This window comes from Ammospiza caudacuta, chromosome 32 (genome assembly GCF_027887145.1).
Source record: "Ammospiza caudacuta isolate bAmmCau1 chromosome 32, bAmmCau1.pri, whole genome shotgun sequence".
NCBI classification, from domain to species: Eukaryota; Metazoa; Chordata; class Aves; order Passeriformes; family Passerellidae; genus Ammospiza; species Ammospiza caudacuta.
Genome location: NC_080624.1, coordinates 2,009,568 through 2,028,182, shown reverse-complemented (window position 1 = coordinate 2,028,182; position 18,615 = coordinate 2,009,568). Strand labels below are relative to the sequence as shown.

The following is an 18,615-nucleotide window of genomic DNA, read 5'->3' as shown; positions in this document are numbered from 1 at the left end:
ATTGCTCAATGCCACTGAGATGATGAAAAATGTGAGATTTTTCTGCAGTCAGAAGTTGACCAATCCACTCTCCACAATGGATTTCTGATGTTGGGCTGTGGATGTGTGCAGGTGCCCATGGGGAGCCAGGAGGATGTGGAGCCCCCCAGGCAGGTGTCTTCCCAACACGGATCACCGGCGCCACAGATCACCAGGGCTCTGCCCACAATGGCTCACTGGGGATCATCCAGCACGGATCCTGCAGTGAGGGATGGAGCTGGAGCAGCACAGGAAGCTCTTCCTGCCCTCAGGGCACTCGCAGGGCTGCCCTTAGTGCTGGCTCCGTTGGTGTTTGGTCAAGCGAGAGCTCTGGGAGAAGCTCTCCCCACACTCAGCACACTTGTAGGGCCTCTCCCTGGTGTGGATGCGCCGGTGCTTGATGAGGGTGCAATTACGGTTAAATCCTTTCCCGCAGTCGGGGCAGAGAAAGGGCCTCTCATCTGTGTGAATCCTCTGATGCCTGACGAGAGTGGAGCTGATCTGAAATCTCTTCCTGCATTTATCACACTTGTAAGGCTTCTCCCCGGTGTGGCTCCTCTGGTGGACAATCAGCAGGCAGTGCTCGAAGAAGCTTTTTCCACACTCCCCACACTCGTATGGCTGTTCCCCAGTGTGGATTCTCCAATGGCAGATCAGGTAGGATCTCTTGCTGAAGCTCTTCCCACATTCTGAGCACTTGTGGGGCTTCTCCCCATCCTGAAGCTGCTCATGGACCCCCAGCTCTGAGCTCTGGCTGCCTCCCCGGACCAGGGTGGGTCTTTCCTCCTCAGATCCCCGTGATCTGCGTTTGCAACCCCTCCTCGTGAGGGATCTCCGGGACTTTTCCCCTCCGTTGGGTTCCTGTGCTGTGGAGCTGCTCAAAACAGCCTCTTCCATGGGGTTCTGCTGTGGGGATTTGTCCTCCCTGGTCTCCATCATCAGCTCCTGGTCTGGGGGAGGAAGGACAAGGAGAGGATGGGATTTCCCTCCGTGCCACACGGAAGGGCAAGGAGATCCCCCCCAGTGCGTCCCCAGTGCAGGGGCCGTGCTGGGCTGGGAGATGGAGCAGGACAGAGGGGGAAAGGGGCACTGACTTCCTCCTCACCTGCCTGGGGCTCCCGGGACATCTTCCTCTTCCTTGCAACCTACTCCTTCTCCTGCATTGGACCAAGGCTTGGGAATGGGAAATCCTGGTCTGGGGGAAAACAAGGCTTACTGAATTTGCTTTGATGGTCCCGCTGCCCAAGAGCAGCTGGAGGTCAGCGCCCGTTTCGGCCTCGGGGGGCCCGGAGCCCGCTCATCCCCAGCCTCCCGCACCCCTCCAGGCAGCCGGTTGGTCCCCCGGATCCGGGATGGCCCCTCTGCGCTCTCCCCACTCCGGGGCTCCCGCGTTCCCCCCGGCTCTCCCGGGGATCCCCAAATCCGTGAATGCCGCTGTGCCCGTCGGTACCGGGTGATCGCCAAGCGGGACCCCCAAGATCCCTCCAGGGGCATTTGTGGCTCTGCTTTGGCGTCCAGCAAGATCCAAACATCCCTTGCCTCGCAAAAAAACCCTCCCAGAGACCTCCCCCAGCCCGCTCACCTGTGGGTTCCGGAGGGGAGCGATGCCGGCGAGACAGGGGGAGCAGCGGCCTGAACGGGCGGGCAGGGGAACCGCTTGGTTCTGCTGCTGCTGCTGCTCGTATTCCTCCTGTTCCTGCTCTTCCTCCTCCTCTCCTCTGTCCCTCCTCTTCCTCCGCTCTCAGCCCGGCTCGGGCAGGGGCAAACATTCAAATGCAGCCGCGCTCTGCCCTAGGGGGGTTCCTAAAGCGGCCCCGGCCCACGCGGCACTGGAGTGATACAGGGAACACTGGGTGGAATCCTGAGAGCCGCGGGAAGGAATTGGGAGCGCTTTTCCTGCCAGTCCCGCTTCTACTGGGAGCACTGGGAGGGAACTGGAAGCAAACAGCGCCTGGAGGCGGCTTCAGGCGGCGGTGGGCGGGGCCAAATCGAAGGGCGTGGTTACGCAAATACAGGAGAGATCGCGCACTGGGATTGGTGGGCGGGAGCAGCGCGGGGTCTCCTCGGTCACGTGAGGGCCGGGGGGGCCGGAGCGATGGTGGCGGCGTCCGGTGAGAGGGGGCAGGGAGCGGGAATGGGAATATGGGACCAGAACAGGGAATATGGAAACCGAAACTGGAGAGAGAATATGAGATGGGGATTAGGAAGATGAGACCAGGTTCGCAAACGGGAATACAGGAATGGGACTGGGAACATAGAAAGGGAAATATGGGAACGGACTCACAATCGGCAGTGAGACCCGGAATATGGGCCTGGGAATATGGGAACGGCAACCAGACAAATAGTGGACTGGGACGGGGAATGAGACTGGGAACGGGATCCAGACTGGGATGGGAGCTGGACGGGACAAGAAGTGCAGTGACATAGGAACGGGTGGGGAGCAAGGGGAGTGACAGCAGGGAGAGGGGGATCGTGGACAGGTGACATGGGGAACCAGAACATGGAGTCATGGGGACAGTTCCAGGGCAGGGGGTCCTTGATCAGCTACCCAAGAAACTCTGCCATGCTCTCCCAGTGCAGCCAGAGTCACTCAACCTGGGGTGCCCAAAGCCCAGAACAGCCCCCAAGTCCCACCCAGGAACCCTCAACTCCCTGGAACATAGCAGCCCCCACATCCCCTGGAAGATCCACACACGTCCTCATCCTTGTCTTAGTTCAATGTTTTTATTTTTATCCTGGTTTGGAGTGTTTTGAAAGGACAGAGAGAAATTAAAAGATAATCAAGGCTACATGGAGCCATTAAGAGGTAGAGCCCCCAGCCAGGTGTCTTCCCAACACAGCTTACCAGCACCACAGATCACTGGGGCTCTGCCCACTGGACAGCATGCAGCACAAACACTGCCACAGGGTATGGAACTGTAACAGTGCACACCTGGGGAACTGCAGCAGTGCACACTTGGGGAACTGTAGCAGTGCACACTTGGGGCACACTTGGGGCACTCACAGGGCTTTCCGAGTGATGCCTCCATTCGTGTTGGGTCAAGGCTGACCTCTGGCTGAAGGTCTTCCCACACTGGGGACATTTGTAGGGCCTCTTCCCAGTGTGGATGCGCTGGTGGGTGATCAGGGTGGAGTTGTGCTTGAAGCCCTTCCCGCAGTCAGGGCAGCGGAAGGGCCTTTCATCTGTATGAATGCGCTGATGTACGAGGACATCTGAGCTGCTTTGAAACCTCTTCCCACACTCCCCACACTCGTAGGGCCGCTCCCCAGTGTGGCTCCTCTGGTGGATCATCAGGTGATCGCTCCGGCTGTAGGTCTTCCCACAGTCGGGACACTCGTAAGGCCGTTCCCCAGTGTGGATCCTCTGGTGAAGCATCAGTTCAGAGCTCTGGCTGAATCTCTTCCCACACAGCCCACACTCATAGGGCCTCTCGCCGGTGTGGATCCTCTTGTGGACAATCAGGTTCGACTTCTGGGTGAATCTCTTCCCACACTCAGGACACTCGTAGGGCCTCTCCCCGGTGTGGATGCGCCGGTGCTTGATGAGGTCGGGGTTATATTTGAAGCCCTTCATGCAGTCGGGGCAGCGGAAGGGCCTCTCATCTGTGTGAATCCGCTCGTGTGTGAGCAGATGGGAGCTTGTCTGAAACCTCTTCGCACATTTGGGACACTCATAGGGCCTCTCATTTGTGTGTGTCCGCTGATGCTTCAGAAGAGTGGAGCTTCTCTGAAAGCTCTTCCCACATTCCCCACACTCATACGGCCGCTCCCCCGTGTGGCTCCTCTGGTGGTTGATCAGGTCAAAGTTATCTCTGCAGCTCTTCCCACACTGCCCACACTCATGGGGCCTTTGTCCAGTGTGGATCCTTTGGTGGCGGATCAGGGCTGAGCTTCGGCTGAAGCTCTTCCCACATTCTCCACACCTGTAGGGCTTCTCCCCATCCTGAAGCTGCTCAGGGACCCCCAGCTCTGAGCTCCGGCCACCTTCCCGGCCCAGGGTGGGTCTTTCCTCCTCAGATCCCCGTGATCTGCGTTTGCAGCCCCTCCTCGTGAGGGATCTCCGGGACTTTTCTTCCCCGTTAGATTCCTGTGCTGTGGAGCTGCTCAAAATGGCCTCATCCACGAGATTCTGCTGTGGTGACTCATCCTCCCTGGTCTCCGCCCTCAGCTCAGTGCCTGGGGAGAGGAAGGACAAGGAGAGGATGGGATTTCCCTCCGTGCCACACGGAAGGACAAAGAGATTCCCCCCAGTGCGTCCCAAGCAGGACAGCTTTGGCAACAGGGTTGTCCTGCAGCCGGGGGCCGTGCTGGGCTGGGAGATGGAGCAGGACAGAGGGGGAAAGGGCCTTGACTTCCTCCTCACCTGCCTGGGGCTCCCGGGCCATCTTCCTCTTCCTCGCAGCCTCCTCTTCCTCCATCCGGCCAAGGTTTAGGAACGGGAAATCCTGCTTTGGACGTGAAAACAAGGGCTGAGTGTGTTGGCTTTGATGGTCCCGCTGCCCAAGTGCAGCTGGAGAAGTCAGCGCCCCTTTCAGCCTCGGGGGGCCCGGAGCCCGCTCATCTCTCGCTTCCTTCAACCCTCCAGGCTGCCGGGGTATCCCAGCTGTGTGATCGCCCCTTTGTGCTCTCCCCCATCCGGGGCTCCCGCGTTCCCCCCGGCTCTCCCTGGGATCCCCAAACCCGAGATCGCCTCTCTGCCCGCAGGGACAGGGCACGCGGGACTCCCCCAAGGGTTATTTGTGACTCAGCTTTTGGGTCCTGGAAGATCCTAAGATCCCTTCCCCACAAAAAAAACTCTCCCAGAGACCCCCCCCGATGGATTTGGGGCGACCTCCCGCTCCCCACTCACCTGCGGGTTCTGGAGGCGAGGAGGGCGATGCAGCAGGAGCCGGGGGAGCTGCGGCCTGAGCGGGGGAACCGCGCGGTGTTGCTGATACTGCTGCTATTCCTTGCCCGTCTCTTTCTCCAGTTCCTGCTCGTCTTCTTCCTTTTCCTCTTTCTCTGTCCCGCCTCTTCCTCCCGCTCCTCCTCCGCTCCCAGCCCGGCCCGGGCAGTGCCGGCACACAAAAGGCGTCGCGCTCTGCCCTAGGGTGGGGTTCCCATAGCGGCCCCGGGAGTGGGAGCGATCCTGAGAGCCGCGGGAAGGAATTGGGAGCGCTTTCCCTGCCAGTCCCGCTTCTACTGGGAGCACTGGGAGGGAACTGGAAGCAAACAGCGCCTGGAGGCGGCTTCAGGCGGCGGTGGGCGGGGCCAAATCGAAGGGCGTGGTTACGCAAATACAGGAGAGATCGCGCACTGGGATTGGTGGGCGGGAGCAGCGCGGGGTCTCCTCGGTCACGTGAGGGCCGGAGCGATGGCGGCGGCGTCCGGTGAGAGGGGGCTGGGAGCGGGAATGGGGAGCGGGACTCGGAATGGGCCAGGGAATACGGGACTGGGATTGGCAATGCGGACAGGAGCCGGGACCGGTATTGCGACTGGGAATGGGAACAGGGACCGGGAGCCCGGAACCGGGAATGGGACTGGAAATACGGGAATGGGACCGGGAACGGGACAGGGATGGGAACCGGGCAAGAGGGACACGGGCAATGGGAGTGCTGGGAAGCGGGCGGGAGCGGGGTGACACCGGGGCGAGGAGCGGCCGGGAACAGGAGCGACACTCGGGTGGGGGGACACCGAGGCCCGGGCCGGGGAAGTTAACGGCTCCAGGGGACGCTGTGCACCTGCCCTGTGGGCAGAGGGGACGGCGAGCGGAGGAGACACCAGAACAGGGTGGGGGAACACGGGGACGAGGGTGACACCGGGGACAGGGAGTCCTGACCGGGGGTTTATCGGAGGCAGGGGACAGTGTGCACTGGGCAGTGGGGACACCGGAAGAGAGGAGTGGCACCGGACCGAGGGGGACACAGACCGGGGAGTGACACCGAGTAGGGGGACACCGGAACAGGGGTGATCCCAGGACACGGGGTGACACCGAACAGCGGGGACATGGACCAGGGGGTGACACCGAGCAGCAGGGACACCAGACTGATGTGACATCGGCGAGTGTCCCCAGAGACCAAGCAGCTGCTGAGCTGCGGCCCCAGGTACAGCACATCCGAGGTGGCTGTGGTCTCAGTAGACAGCGAGCTGGGACAGTGGGGATGGCAGGTGGGGACACTGGGGACAGTAGCACGAGGGACTGGGATACCAGGGAGGGAGCACGGGGACATGGGGACACTTTGAAAGGGATGCTGGGGTGTCCTGGGACAAAGCATGGCAGCATCACCGTGGTGAGAAAGGAGCTGATGGCAGTGGTGGCCTTTGTCCCAAACCATAGAGTGACACTGCTTTGGGGTGAAACATGATGGTGTTGCCAGGGTGGGACAGGGCCTGACCATGGAGGACTTTGTTCCCAAGCATGGGGTGTCACTGTTTTGGGATAAAACTCACCATTGTCACCATGACAGAATATGTGGTGACAGAGGTGGTGGCCTTTGTACCCAAGCTGATCCTGTTCAGGCTCAGCAACCAGCTGGTGCTGGCCTTCAAGCACCTGTTGGGCTACAAAGACGGCACCAATGACACCCAGGCCATCTACACCTGCAGGAACCTCCTGAAGCACCTGGCCTTTGTCCTCAAGAAGATGGCATGGGAATACTGGGAGGGGTTGGGGACATCGGGGGAGTTGGGGGCATTGTGGGGCTTGAGGACAAGGGGACCTCCTGGAGCATGTGGTCTACTCCCTTTAGAAGGTGGCACAGGGATACCAGGCAGGGTTGAGGACACCAGGAGAGGCTGGGGACATCAGGACCTCCTGGAGCACCCTGCATATTCCCTCAAGAAGGTGCCACGGGGACACTGGGAGGGGTTGCGGACACAGTGGTGGTTTGGGGACATGGAGATTCTCAGGGCGATGGAGGGGATGTGGGGACACTGAGGTACCACAGGGCCACCTCCAGCCCCATGTCCCTGTCCCCACAGTACCTGTCTGTCTCCAACAAGGCCCTTGGCCACTACGTTTTTGCTCACTTCTATCTGGTCAGCACACTGTGTCGGAATTATAGGGGTCTCAGTCTCAGTCCTTGGCAGAGGGGCTTCAATCTCTGTTCGTCATGGTGGTAGTGAAACAGACAAAGGATTTTCCATGGGGAGGACCACCAAAGTTGCTCCAGCAAGTTAATTGGGCCAAGAGGTGGGAAAATTCCTGGGCTGTTGTCGCAAAGCAGGTGCAAGCACACAGGCCCATCACCCCCTTAACCAGGCCCTGTTAAAAACAGTGTACCATGGCGGCAAATAGCCCTGCAAACAATCACTGGGCAGGCCAGAACTCTGCTCAAGGGCTTGGCATGCATCCACCTCAAGCAGGTCAAAATTCCAATCAGGGTCCTCAGGTGTAAGAGCCGAAATGAGGGATGTGGGACTCCAGGTGGCTCTTCAAAATGCAGTTTATTCTATCTAAGATGTTACAGCAGTCCAGGGTTGTGGGCGACAGAGCCTGTGCCTGCAGCTGTCAGCTCCTGCTACAAGCAGGCCTGCAGACCCTTTGGTTTTGGTTACATTGCATTATATACTTTTCTTTGCTGAGCATCTTAATACAGTAGAACCAACCTATACCTTAACTATTATCTACAGCCTATCATTACTGCTATAATTACCATATTCATGTTAGTATTCTCCAGTCACTAAAAGTTAGTACATTACAGTTTAAGCTAGAAGTTGTTTTTCAGTTTTCTTGCAGTGGAAAATCTGGAGACCTTTTTTCTACTTGCAACATCAGCAGGCTTGTTGCCTGTGCTATCTTTCTGCTCAGTAAAAACATCTGCTTGTTTGAGGTGGCTTTATCCTTTGCTCTAAGTCATAAAAACCCCCTTCTCACTAACATACCCTTTGCCATCTTAGTTATCCAGTAAGACTGTTTCAGCAATTCTTTTCTTCTATATCAAAACTTGCTTCCATCTCCATTCCTTCATCAGACTCTACATTTAAAAATCTTTCTGCTAAGCATACATATCTGTGAGACTTTCTTGCCAAACTTTCATCCTTCCCAACACCATAGGGGCTTGGCCTGCTTGATGGCAGCACACATCTCACAGTCGTGGATAACCTGAGCAATACTGTCCATGGTTAGATCCACCCCTCGGTCTCGTGCCCACTTACAGAGGCATCATGGGCCCATCCAGCTAGGAATAACTCTCCCTTGTGTTCCCAATTTAAGTCTATCTTGGACACCCCTATCTTTGCAGCCTGGTCTACCTGCTCATTGTTTCAGTGTTCCTCATAAGCTCTACTCTTGGGAGCATGGGCATCTACATGGTGGACTTTCACAGGTAGCCTCCCTACCCTGGTAGCAATGTCTTTCCACTCATCAGCAGCCCAAATTGGTTTTCCTCTACGCTGCCAGTTAGCCTTTTTCCACCTTTCCAGCCAGCCTCACAGAGCATTGGCTACCATCCATGAATCAGTGTAGAGGTAGAGCTTTGGCCATTTCTCTCTCTTAGCAATGTCCTGGGGCAACTGAACGGCCTTGAGTTCAGCAAGCTGACTTGATCCACCTTCTCCTTCGGTAGCTTGTGCAACCTGTCATGTGGGGCTCCATATGGGTGCTTTTCAAATCCAGTTCATCCCTATGATGTGAGAGGAACCGTCAGTGAAAAAAGCGTATTGTGTTTCCTCTGGTGGTGGTTGGTTGTATCATGGAGCTTCTTCAGCCCTTGTAACTTGTTCCTGCTCCTCTTCATCAGCGAGACCAAAGTTTTCACCTTCCAGCCAGTTTGTAATTATCCCCAAAATCCCAGGGTGATTCAGGTTTCCTATACAGGTGCACTGTGTGATAAGAGCAATCCATTTCCTCCATATAGCGTCAGAGGCGGGGTGGGTGGTGGGAACCTTTCCATCACCATCCACCCCAGCACTGGTAGTCAGGGTGCCAGGAGGAGTTGTGCTTCCGTGCCAGTCACCTCTGAGGCAGCCTGGACTCCTTCATAGGCAGCCAAGATTTCCTTCTCTGTGGGAGTGTAGATGGCTGTAGACCCTCTGTAACTTCAGCTCCAGAATCCCAGTGGTCGGCCTCGAGTCTCCCCAGGCACCTTCTGCCAAAGGCACCAGGACAAGCCATTGTACCCAGCTGCAGAGCAAAGAACATTCCTTACGTCTGGTCCAGTCCTAAATGGGCCAAGGGCTACCACATGAGCGATCTCCTGCTTAATCTGGGTAAAAGCTTGTTGCTGCTTTGGGCCCCAGTGGAAATCGTACTTCTTGCGAGTGACCAGGTAGAGAGGGCTCATGATCTGACTGTACTCAGGAATGTGCATTCTCCAAAAGCCTATGGTGCCTAGGAAAGCGGGTGTTTCCCTCTTACTGGTTGGTGGAGACATCACGGTGATCTTGCTGATGATCTGAGTGGGAATCTGACGCCATCCATCTTGCCACTTCACTCCCAGGAACTGGATCTCTCAGGCAGGTCCCTTGACTTTGCTCTTCTTGATGGCAAACCTGGCCTCCAGTAGATTCTGGATGATTTTTTCTGCTTTCTGAAATACTTCCATTGCTGTGTTCCCCCACACAATGATGCCATCCATGTACTGCAGGTGTTCTGGAGCTTCACCCTTTTCCAGTGCAGCCTGGATCAGTCCATGGCAGATGATGGGGCTGTGTTTCCACCCCTGCAGCAGGCATTTCCAGGTGCACTGCACGCCCCTCCTGGTGAAAGCAAACTGAGGCCTGCATTCTGCAGCCGGAGGAATGGAGAGAAATGCATTAGCAATGCCAACAGTGGCGTACCACTCTGCTGCCTTGGACTCCAGCTCATACTGGAGTTCCAGCATGTCCGGCCCAGCAGCGCTCAGCGGTGGAGTCACTTCATTTAAGGCAGGAGAGTCCACAGTCAATCTCCATTCTCTGTCAGAATTGCACACAGGCCAGATGGGGCTGTTGAAGGGTGAGTGGGCCTTACTGACCACCCCTTGGCTCTCAAGCTCACAGATCATTCTGTGGATGGGGATCACAGCATCTGGATTCATTTGATACTACCAGCGGTGCACCGTCAAATGTGGCAGTCGGCACTCGTTGCTCTTCCACCTTCAGGAGTCCTACTGCAGATGGGTCTTTTCATAGTCCAGGCAAGGTGTTCAACTGCTTCATGTTCTCTGTCTCTACAGCAGCTATTCCAAAAGCCCACCTGAGTCCCTTTGGGTCTTTGTAAAGCCATTCCGGAGGAAGTCTATGCCCAGAATACACGGGGCCTCTGGGCCACTCACATTAGGAATTTCTGCCACTCCTTCCCAATCAGGCTCACCTCAACTTCCATCAGAGTCAATTGCTTTGATCCCCCCATCACCCTGGCAATGGAAACGGGTTCTGCCCCCACATGTCCTGATAGTATCAGGGTACGCTGTGCATCAGTATCAACTAACACTTCAGAGCCATATTTCTGTGGCTCTGATGTGCCAGGTTATCAATCCACACCATCCAAAAGACCCAGTTTTCCTGTGCCTCTTATTGGCTAGAGGCAGGGCCCCTCTAGGCCTGGTTTTTACTTCTTTCCTGGGCATACATACTAGAGGTTCCTTCAAGGAGATATGACAGATCATACCTGGCAGCTTGGTCAATGAAGGCTTTCACTTCAGTGGACCATCACTTGCTTAATGTTTACCTTCTTGAGCTGGTGCACCCATGCTGCCAGGACAGAATTGGGTTTTCCATCCCACCATTCCCATGTCTTCCCCATGGTCACGCAGAAAAAACCACAGCTCAACCTGCGGGGTGTACCCTCTCTCTCTGGGGAACGTTGGGCTCTGACTCTGGGGCCTGTGACTCGCACTGGTGCAATGTGGGAACTGTTCCTCCTCACCTCCTCCCTCATCTCCCTTATGTCCTCTTGGAGACTCTTAACCACAGCAGAGACATGATCCTGCATGGGGTCATTGATCACACTCTCACAGTTTCTAAGCTTGTTGGCTACAGAACCCACTGTCTCTCGGTTGGTATCAGCATTAATTGTTGCAATGAAGGTGATGTATTGGGATGGCCCCAGATTTGCCAGACTCCACAGCATTTGCCTGTGCACTTGACCTTGTCAGAGTCATTATCATGCTGTCCATCCCTCCCAAAGAGTACCTCCGGTGTATCTGTTTTCCAGGTGAGTGGAATGGGGAAAGTCCAAGCAATGGCAATTACCCCAAAGGGTGCTGATTAGTTAACACCACTCCCAATTGGGTTAAAATGTCCCTTCCAATTAAACAAGAAACTGTAGGAGGCAGTTGAACAATTGAAAACACAGCAGATATTTGTTGATTCTCAATACACACAGACAAAGGCGGCGACCTGCTTGCCAGTGTAAATCCTCCCACTCCTGTGAGCATGTTTGATGAGGGAAATAGAGGCCAGTGTTGTGGCCATGCTTCTGGAGAAATGATGCTAGTATCTGCTCCTGTATCCAATAATCCATAAAGGGTAATGCTTTGATGCCCATAAGTAATTCCAACCTTTTGCTTTGGTCTATTTTGTAAATCCACAGTTAAAAGTGTAACACCAGTAGAGCCAAAACCTTTTTCATCCCGTGTTTGTCCAGTAAATGATTGTATTCCTGATGTCATTTGTGACAGTGGTACCAATTGTGCAATGCGTTGTCCTTTTGTAATTTTAATCGGAGGATAAAGGGTGTAAGCCATGATTTGTATTTCCCCAGTAAAGTCTGCATCGATAACACCAGGCAAAACAAATAATCCCAACATAGTTGTAGAAGAACGTCCCAGCAATAATGCTCCACATGTTTGTCCATTTAATATAAGAGGGCCCTTTACTCCAGTGGGTATCCTCTCAGGCCGATTCGTCATTAGTGTGACGTCTACTGCTGCTGATAAGTCCAAGCCGAGGCTCCCTGTTGTTGCGGGTTGCAGACAGGAGGTAGCAGCGATGTTACAGCAGCAGCTGGTGTCTCTGATGACACGGTGGCAACTTGTGTCTGTCCCTCATTGCCGCATCGGTAACACTTGATGAATGGTCTCGAGCCTCCTTACGTGACCACCAGTGAGCCACTTCGGAGAGGAGCAAGAGCAGCTAACACCTGATTTTGAGTAGACTATGCTTTTGCAACCCTAATCCTAATTCCTTTAAGGCTTCTACTATAAATGCCTGTGAAGCTGTTGGCATTAATGCCATTCACTCTAATGCTTCCTCAATAGCCCAATTTGCCCCTAAAGTAGCTAGCACTCTTTGGGTTGCTGGATTGCTATTTTGCAAGGCACACTACTTCAATAGGGCCCTGCAACACCAGCCCGATCTATAGCAGTAGCTGCTCTATCGATAAAATTTCCAAATGATTCTTCTCTACCTTGTTTAATGCCCATATAAACCGGTAACCCTCCTGGCTCTTTAACCATGTCAATTGCAGCACTCACTAACCACATAGACTCCCTAAGTTTATCTTCTCCCGATATCATCTGTGCCTCTGTACGTAAAAATGCCTCTAAGCCCATCAGCTCCTTTACTGTTACTCCATGTAATGGGTCATGTGCATTAAACAACAACTGCTGATGCTGAGTGAATATCAACCTCTTAAATCATTAGGACATAAAACCTGAGTATTAAAAAGATAATCTAGCATTTGCTTAACAGGTTCACTTTTTACTCCAAACTGACTAACCGTAGAACGTAGCTGAGTTAACAGCTTCCAATCTAAGGGAGTATATTCTGCTATATTATGCGTAAGGTTCCCCTGTGCATCATAGTGTGGTGTGTATGTAACTGGGCATGCAAGACTAGAAGCTATTTCCACCGCCTCACCATCCCCCATTTGCATTACTTCTTTCGCCAAAGCAGCCCAAGCTTCCCTCCTCTGTTTAGCCATCTCCCCCCATGGATCACGGTGTGCCCCTGGGATGGGATCTGGCTCTTTAAGGGTGCTATGCTGCTGGCGCTTCGGTGCAGGCACCGAGTTTTCGCACGGGGAAGGCAGTGAAGCAGAGGCTGGCTCGCGCGGGGGAAGCAGGGGAAGCAGCCCCCCCGCTGGAGCTGACAGTGAAACCGGAGCCGGCTCAAGCTGAGACGGCCCGCGGGGGGCAATCAGCCCCCCCGCTGGAGCCGGCTCGCGCGGGGTATGCAGCCCCCCCGCCGAAGCTGTAACCGGAGCCGGCTCATTGAGGGGAAGCGGCGGAGGCAAGGCTGGCGGCGGAGGCGAAGCTGGCTTGCTCCCACTCCCACCGTCCGACCCGCCCGAAGCCGGTGGCGGAGGCAAAGCTGGTTTGCTCTTACCCCCACCATCCGACTCGCCCTCCCCCTCAGACAGGAAAGGTGCAGACGGTTCCACTGCGCCTATAGGAAAATCTTCCACACTACTTTCCTGGGGACCCTTAGGCATAAGTATCTTAGTTACAGAAGGTGCCAGGGGATCATCCTCACGACCATACCCTATATTCCTCCTATGAGCTTCTGTTGCCCTTTCTGCTGCCTTTCTCTCAGAGACCTGCTGCAGTAACGTGTTATACACCACCCGCCATAACTTCCCGAATTTCTTTGCTGACTTATCATCGTCCAACACTGTATCCCACAATATTTCCCCAAACTTCTTCCACTCTGCTAGCTCATGAACTGTATGAGGGTTAGAAAAAATACCCTTAGCATGGCCATAGGCTAATAACCCTGGTAACTCCTTTTTTAAATCTATCCCTTTTATCCCACGCCGCTCTAAATAGGCGGTAAATAAATCATATGCCGCTTGCCTATCCATACCTGTTAATCAGCGCGCGCTGTTGCAGCTCTCCAGGCTCCCGCGGCACGTATTGGCTTAAGTCCACCGTTGTGAACCTTAAGGGTGCTTCAAATTCCGGCACCGTCCCTGCTGCCGGGACCCAAACCCAACTTCCCGACCGTGGCGTAATCCCTTTTTCTTTTAATCGAGAAAAAGGGCAGAGATTCGGTTATGCCCGCATTCTCCACCATTTGTCGACGGAAGGAGACCCAGACATCCGTTGATCATCATAGGCCCAATTTTATTGATCAGTACGGCGGGTTAAATACAGTTAATAATAAGCTTCATACATATTGCAAAAGTTGAGCTCAGGATTGGTCAGCTTACATATCAGCATCTACGCCTACTTCTACATTCCTATGGTTCTACTTTTGATACTTTCTACATATTCTCAGGATATATTCAGGAATATCTCTACTCCCTTTCCTCATGTTGCAGCAAGGTCACTGCTGACCTTTCCTTTTAGCTTGCTGACTGCTGGCTTTTCTCTTTCAGCTTAACCAGCGGCATTATTTCAGCGTGGTCTTTCTCAGCTAACCAATTATTAATAAATCTCTCCACAATGCAGTGAGGCTCAATGGCCCATTAACAGAAGGTATCTCCCCAGAGGGAGGATTGGTCGTGGAAGAGGTAAAGAAAACTGCCCCATCTGGTTTTAACATCTTGGCCATTAACAGAAGATATGCCCTCAGAGTTATGAAGGATGAGACATGGAAAAGATAAAGAACACCCCTTACCTGTGAGAGTCTGTCCGAATTTTCCCTCATCTGCCTCATGATTGTCATTTGGGGACCACTGAAGAGAAGACCACCCCTGTCTGGAATCTCTGGCTCTGAAGGAGAAAGTCACATGCCAAAGGCCCTGAGACCTGGAGAGCACAGTGCTAAGTTACTGTCTTCACAGGTATTGTTTGCTGTATGCTACACTGAGCCCAAAGAAGGGGGCTCTGTGTCCTTTTTGCAACAATAGCCTTGGAAGCTGTCCCACCTCTCGGACTGGCTGGAATTCTCCTCAGTTTTGGGTGGTCTCCCACAGAGGACCCTCACCTGTTTTGCAACCACCGTGACAGACAGACTGAGATGTCAGAAGCCTCTCCATCAAGGACTGAGACATGAAACTCCTATGTGAAAAGGCCCCTCTCCTCCTTCCAAGCACTGGGACTGAAACCCCCAGCCTGGGGGAGGCAAGCTGACCAAAGGGAGATGTTTGCCTGCAGCAGGTGTGACCACTGGACCAAGAAGACAATGGCTCTTGCTTACTGTTGAGAACATAGACTACCTGTTACATCTATTCCTTATTGTATCCCCCCCGCCCCAAATTTTCAATAGAATTATCATAATAAAAACCTCTGAGTTAGCTAGAGATTTTGAGATCTCCCCAACGTAACAGGCAGATCCTCAACTGGACTGGACCAAAGGACTTTGTCTCTACATTTGGTAGCTATATCCCCCCCCCCCCACCTCTCTCTCTCTTTCCTTTCTCTCTATCTTTTCTCTCCCTTAATCCCTCTACCGCATTTTGCTGTAGTCATTCAATAAAGGTGCATTTGTTTTGATTATCACTGCCAATCCCTTGTACCGTGTCGGTTCTTTTGCACCCTGAGATCAATCCACGAACCATCATGAAACTGGTTCATAAGGATGGATCGTGACACTACCTCCCAGTGATAGATAACATACTTTTGGTCACATCTTGCATTGCAACCTAAGACATGTTACAGTCGACACTGTGAGGTCACACAACCTGCCCTGTGATGTCACAGCCCACTCTAGGATGTCTCCTCTGTCACCTTGCAGCCCACTCTATGAAGTCATATCACCACCATGTGACATCATAACCTGCTCTATGATGTCATACAATTGAGCCATCACAGCCTGCTCAGTGAAGTCACATAGTGCCCTCTATGATGCTGTAGCTGCTTGATGACCTCACATTACAGACTCTGTGATGTCATAGCCCCATCTGTGACCTCACCCAACCCACTCTGTGCTGTCACACAGCCCCTTTCTGACATCACAGCTGCTCTGTGCCTCTATGACACAGCCGCAGAGGTGCCACTGTGGCACAGCCCCCTCTGGGATATCCCACAGCCCCTGCCAGTGCTGAGCCCCTGGGAGCTCTGTCTGTGCCCTGCTGGTGCAGCCCAGCCCAGCTCAGCAGCACAGACACAGTACCAGGACTTTAATGAGCCTCTGGGGCTTTGTGCTGAGGCCCTGAACATCAGTCCCTGAGAGGGAGATGAAGAAACCTCTAAAGAATCCACAGTCGGAACCAAACTCCAAAGTTCCTGGTACCTTTAATGGGGACACAACTGAGAAAGTGGCCCCAGGCCCCAGGCAGAGCAGAGAACTGGAGGCAGTGATGACAGGTGGGGACAAAGAGAAGCCAAGTCTTGCTGCCCTGGGGCACAGCAGGGTCTGTGCCACCAAGGGCTGTGAGGAGACACCTTGTCCTGAGGCACTGGGGCCTCCTGGCACAGCCCCAGCCAGGCTGGGCACTCTCAGCCCCTTGTCCTGCCCTCAGCATCTCCCCCTAGCCCACATCCCAGTGGCCTCAAGGATCTGCTGGAAGGAGTCCCTGGGGAGCCTTGCTCAGCAATGGCCCTGTGGGGGCTTCCAGGGAGTGCACGTTCTTCAAAGGACTTTGGGTTGTGCTTTTGCATTGGATTTCTGAGAGGTTTGTGCAATCATGGCCTCCAATTATCTGATGTAATGAGTCCCTTAGGATTCTTTGTCAGTAACAACACTCAGTGGGCTTATTAATGCTTCGAGGTACTTCCATTTTTTCAAAGTACTTGGTGTTTCCCTTTTGATACTGATGCCTTAAGTTTCAGCTTTCATACTTTCCAGATTCAGTACTGCATTAGTATATAACTCTGAACTTCAGATAGAGTGTTAGCAAGTTCTCTTCACAGTGTAGACAAAACAATCTAACACTGTCTCACCTCTGTTCCAGGTAGCCTCTTAAGGCATCAGTATAGACTCGGTGAGAAGTTTGTGCAATCATGACCCCAGTTATTTGCGTTAATTAGTCCCTTGAGAGCTTTGTATTGACACTCAGTGGGGCTCATTAATACTTTGAGATATGCAAGGTGTTTAAGGTGCTTTGGACTTTCTTTTCCACACTGAGTCTCTGAGAGGTTTTTGTGCAATCTGGTCTCCAATTCTCTCCTCCAAGGAGTCCATGAGGAGCCTGTGTTGGGGATGGACCTCAGTGGGACCCATTAATGCCTCGAGGCACTTTGGGATTTTTTTCTGACTGACTCCAAAGGTTTGTGCAATCTCCTCTTAGGCTCTGAGATTCCAGGGCTCAGCACTAAATGCACCACAGGGTTCATTAGGATCAAGGCAGTCCTGACAAAGCATGGCTCTGCCTTGATTTCCCTCTGATCTGGTGCCATTCATTAAGAAGGTTTTCCTACTGCAGTAATGGAGAAATACTTCAAAGTGCTTCTAAAAAATATGAGTTCCTATTTTAAAGATTGTATTTTATTAAGTTTCTCTTTAGAGAAGAGTTGATTGCAGCATTCAGTGACTGCTATTGACCCAGGGACTTTCCTCAGGTGGTCAGGCCTGGTCAGAGAAGCTGTGCATTGAGGCCTGATCCAGTGTGGACAACCTTGCTCAACATTCCCAACCCCATCCTGTCTCTCCTCACGCGCCTGGGACCTGTTTTGCTTGGAGAACTGGCTGCACTCAGGCAAATTAGGGATTTGTTTTTTTGAAGCAATCAAAAATTCCTGAGTTTCCTCATTGAAAAATGAGGAAAGACACCCTCAAGTATGTGCCAAGCCCAAGCTGCCACCAAAGACATTCCCTTTCCCCAAGACAGAGCTCTGCAAGAAATGTTTTATTCCTTTGGATTCTTTGGTTCCATGAGGCCATGCTGTGTCACAATGGACCCTCAGTTGCATGGGGCTGCACGGTGTCACTTTGGCCGTGATACAGGCTTAAACAGATTATAGTCGGCTATGTAATCAAGGGTTAAACAAACTGTAGTTTACAGTGTAATCAAAAAAAGGTGGTCCTTTTCCTGTACTGCTGTATAATCAAGAGCAGATGGTCCTCTTTCCTATACTTTAAGGGGATCCTCTATACCCTAAGGGAATATAGTTTATTGTTTAAGACTAAAGAAGTGCTCAAAAAAAATGGTAGAAACTGGATCTGTGTTTCAGACCATGGCCAGAAGCCTTGGAGAATGGCCAAATGTGAAGAGAGTCTGCACAAAGACCAGGTTCATTCAAAGGGCATACTAGGAAGACTGCTTACTTCATCCCATGACCACTGCCCAGAAGACCCCCAGAAAGCAATATGTCTTAGTTTGGAAAGACAGGTGTCTGCTAAGGAGGCAGGAGCCTCCCCTGAAATGGAAAAATGTAAAACCCCCCCCACCAAATTGTTATAAATTTGAAATTAAGGGGCTGTCAGGCAAATATATGGGAGCAGGAATAACAGTTCTTTATTAGGGAAGAAAATAAAAAGATAAACAATGCAGCAGACCAAAACGATACTGATAGAGTGAGAACACAACCTGACACCCTGTTGGTCAGGATGTTGGCAGCAGTCCCATTGGAATTGTGGCTGCAGTCCCCCTGGAGTGTCAGGTGTGGTTCTGTTGGAGCAGGGATCCTGTAGAAGGGTGTAGTCTTCCTCTGAAGATCCAGTGGAGAAAGCTGTGCTGGTGTTCCAGAAACTCCAGATTACATCCAACTAGGAATGCTTGGCTCCTCCCTCCAGGCAGAGCATCTCACAATGGGATGCTGTAGTTCTTATCAGTCATGCAATGACATTCAATAGCCTGTCATCAGCAGATGTCTCCCTGGTTGTGGAAGAGATAAGGAAAACTGCCCCCTTAACAGAAGACAAGTGCCA

General features: G+C 53.0%; 1 protein-coding gene across 1 annotated transcript; it reads right to left on the bottom strand.

Moving 5' to 3' along the window:
- Nucleotides 1-208: 208 nt before the first annotated feature.
- Nucleotides 209-5,199, bottom strand: LOC131570078 (zinc finger protein 271-like). The gene is made up of 4 exons (XM_058822419.1): nucleotides 4,868-5,199; nucleotides 4,382-4,463; nucleotides 3,023-4,194; nucleotides 209-804 (listed from the first exon to the last, which is right to left on the bottom strand). Exons 2-4 carry the CDS (start codon nucleotides 4,434-4,436, stop codon nucleotides 310-312), a joined length of 1,722 nt encoding a protein of 573 aa, XP_058678402.1. The 5' UTR covers nucleotides 4,437-4,463; nucleotides 4,868-5,199; the 3' UTR covers nucleotides 209-309.
- Nucleotides 5,200-18,615: the final 13,416 nt, after the last annotated feature.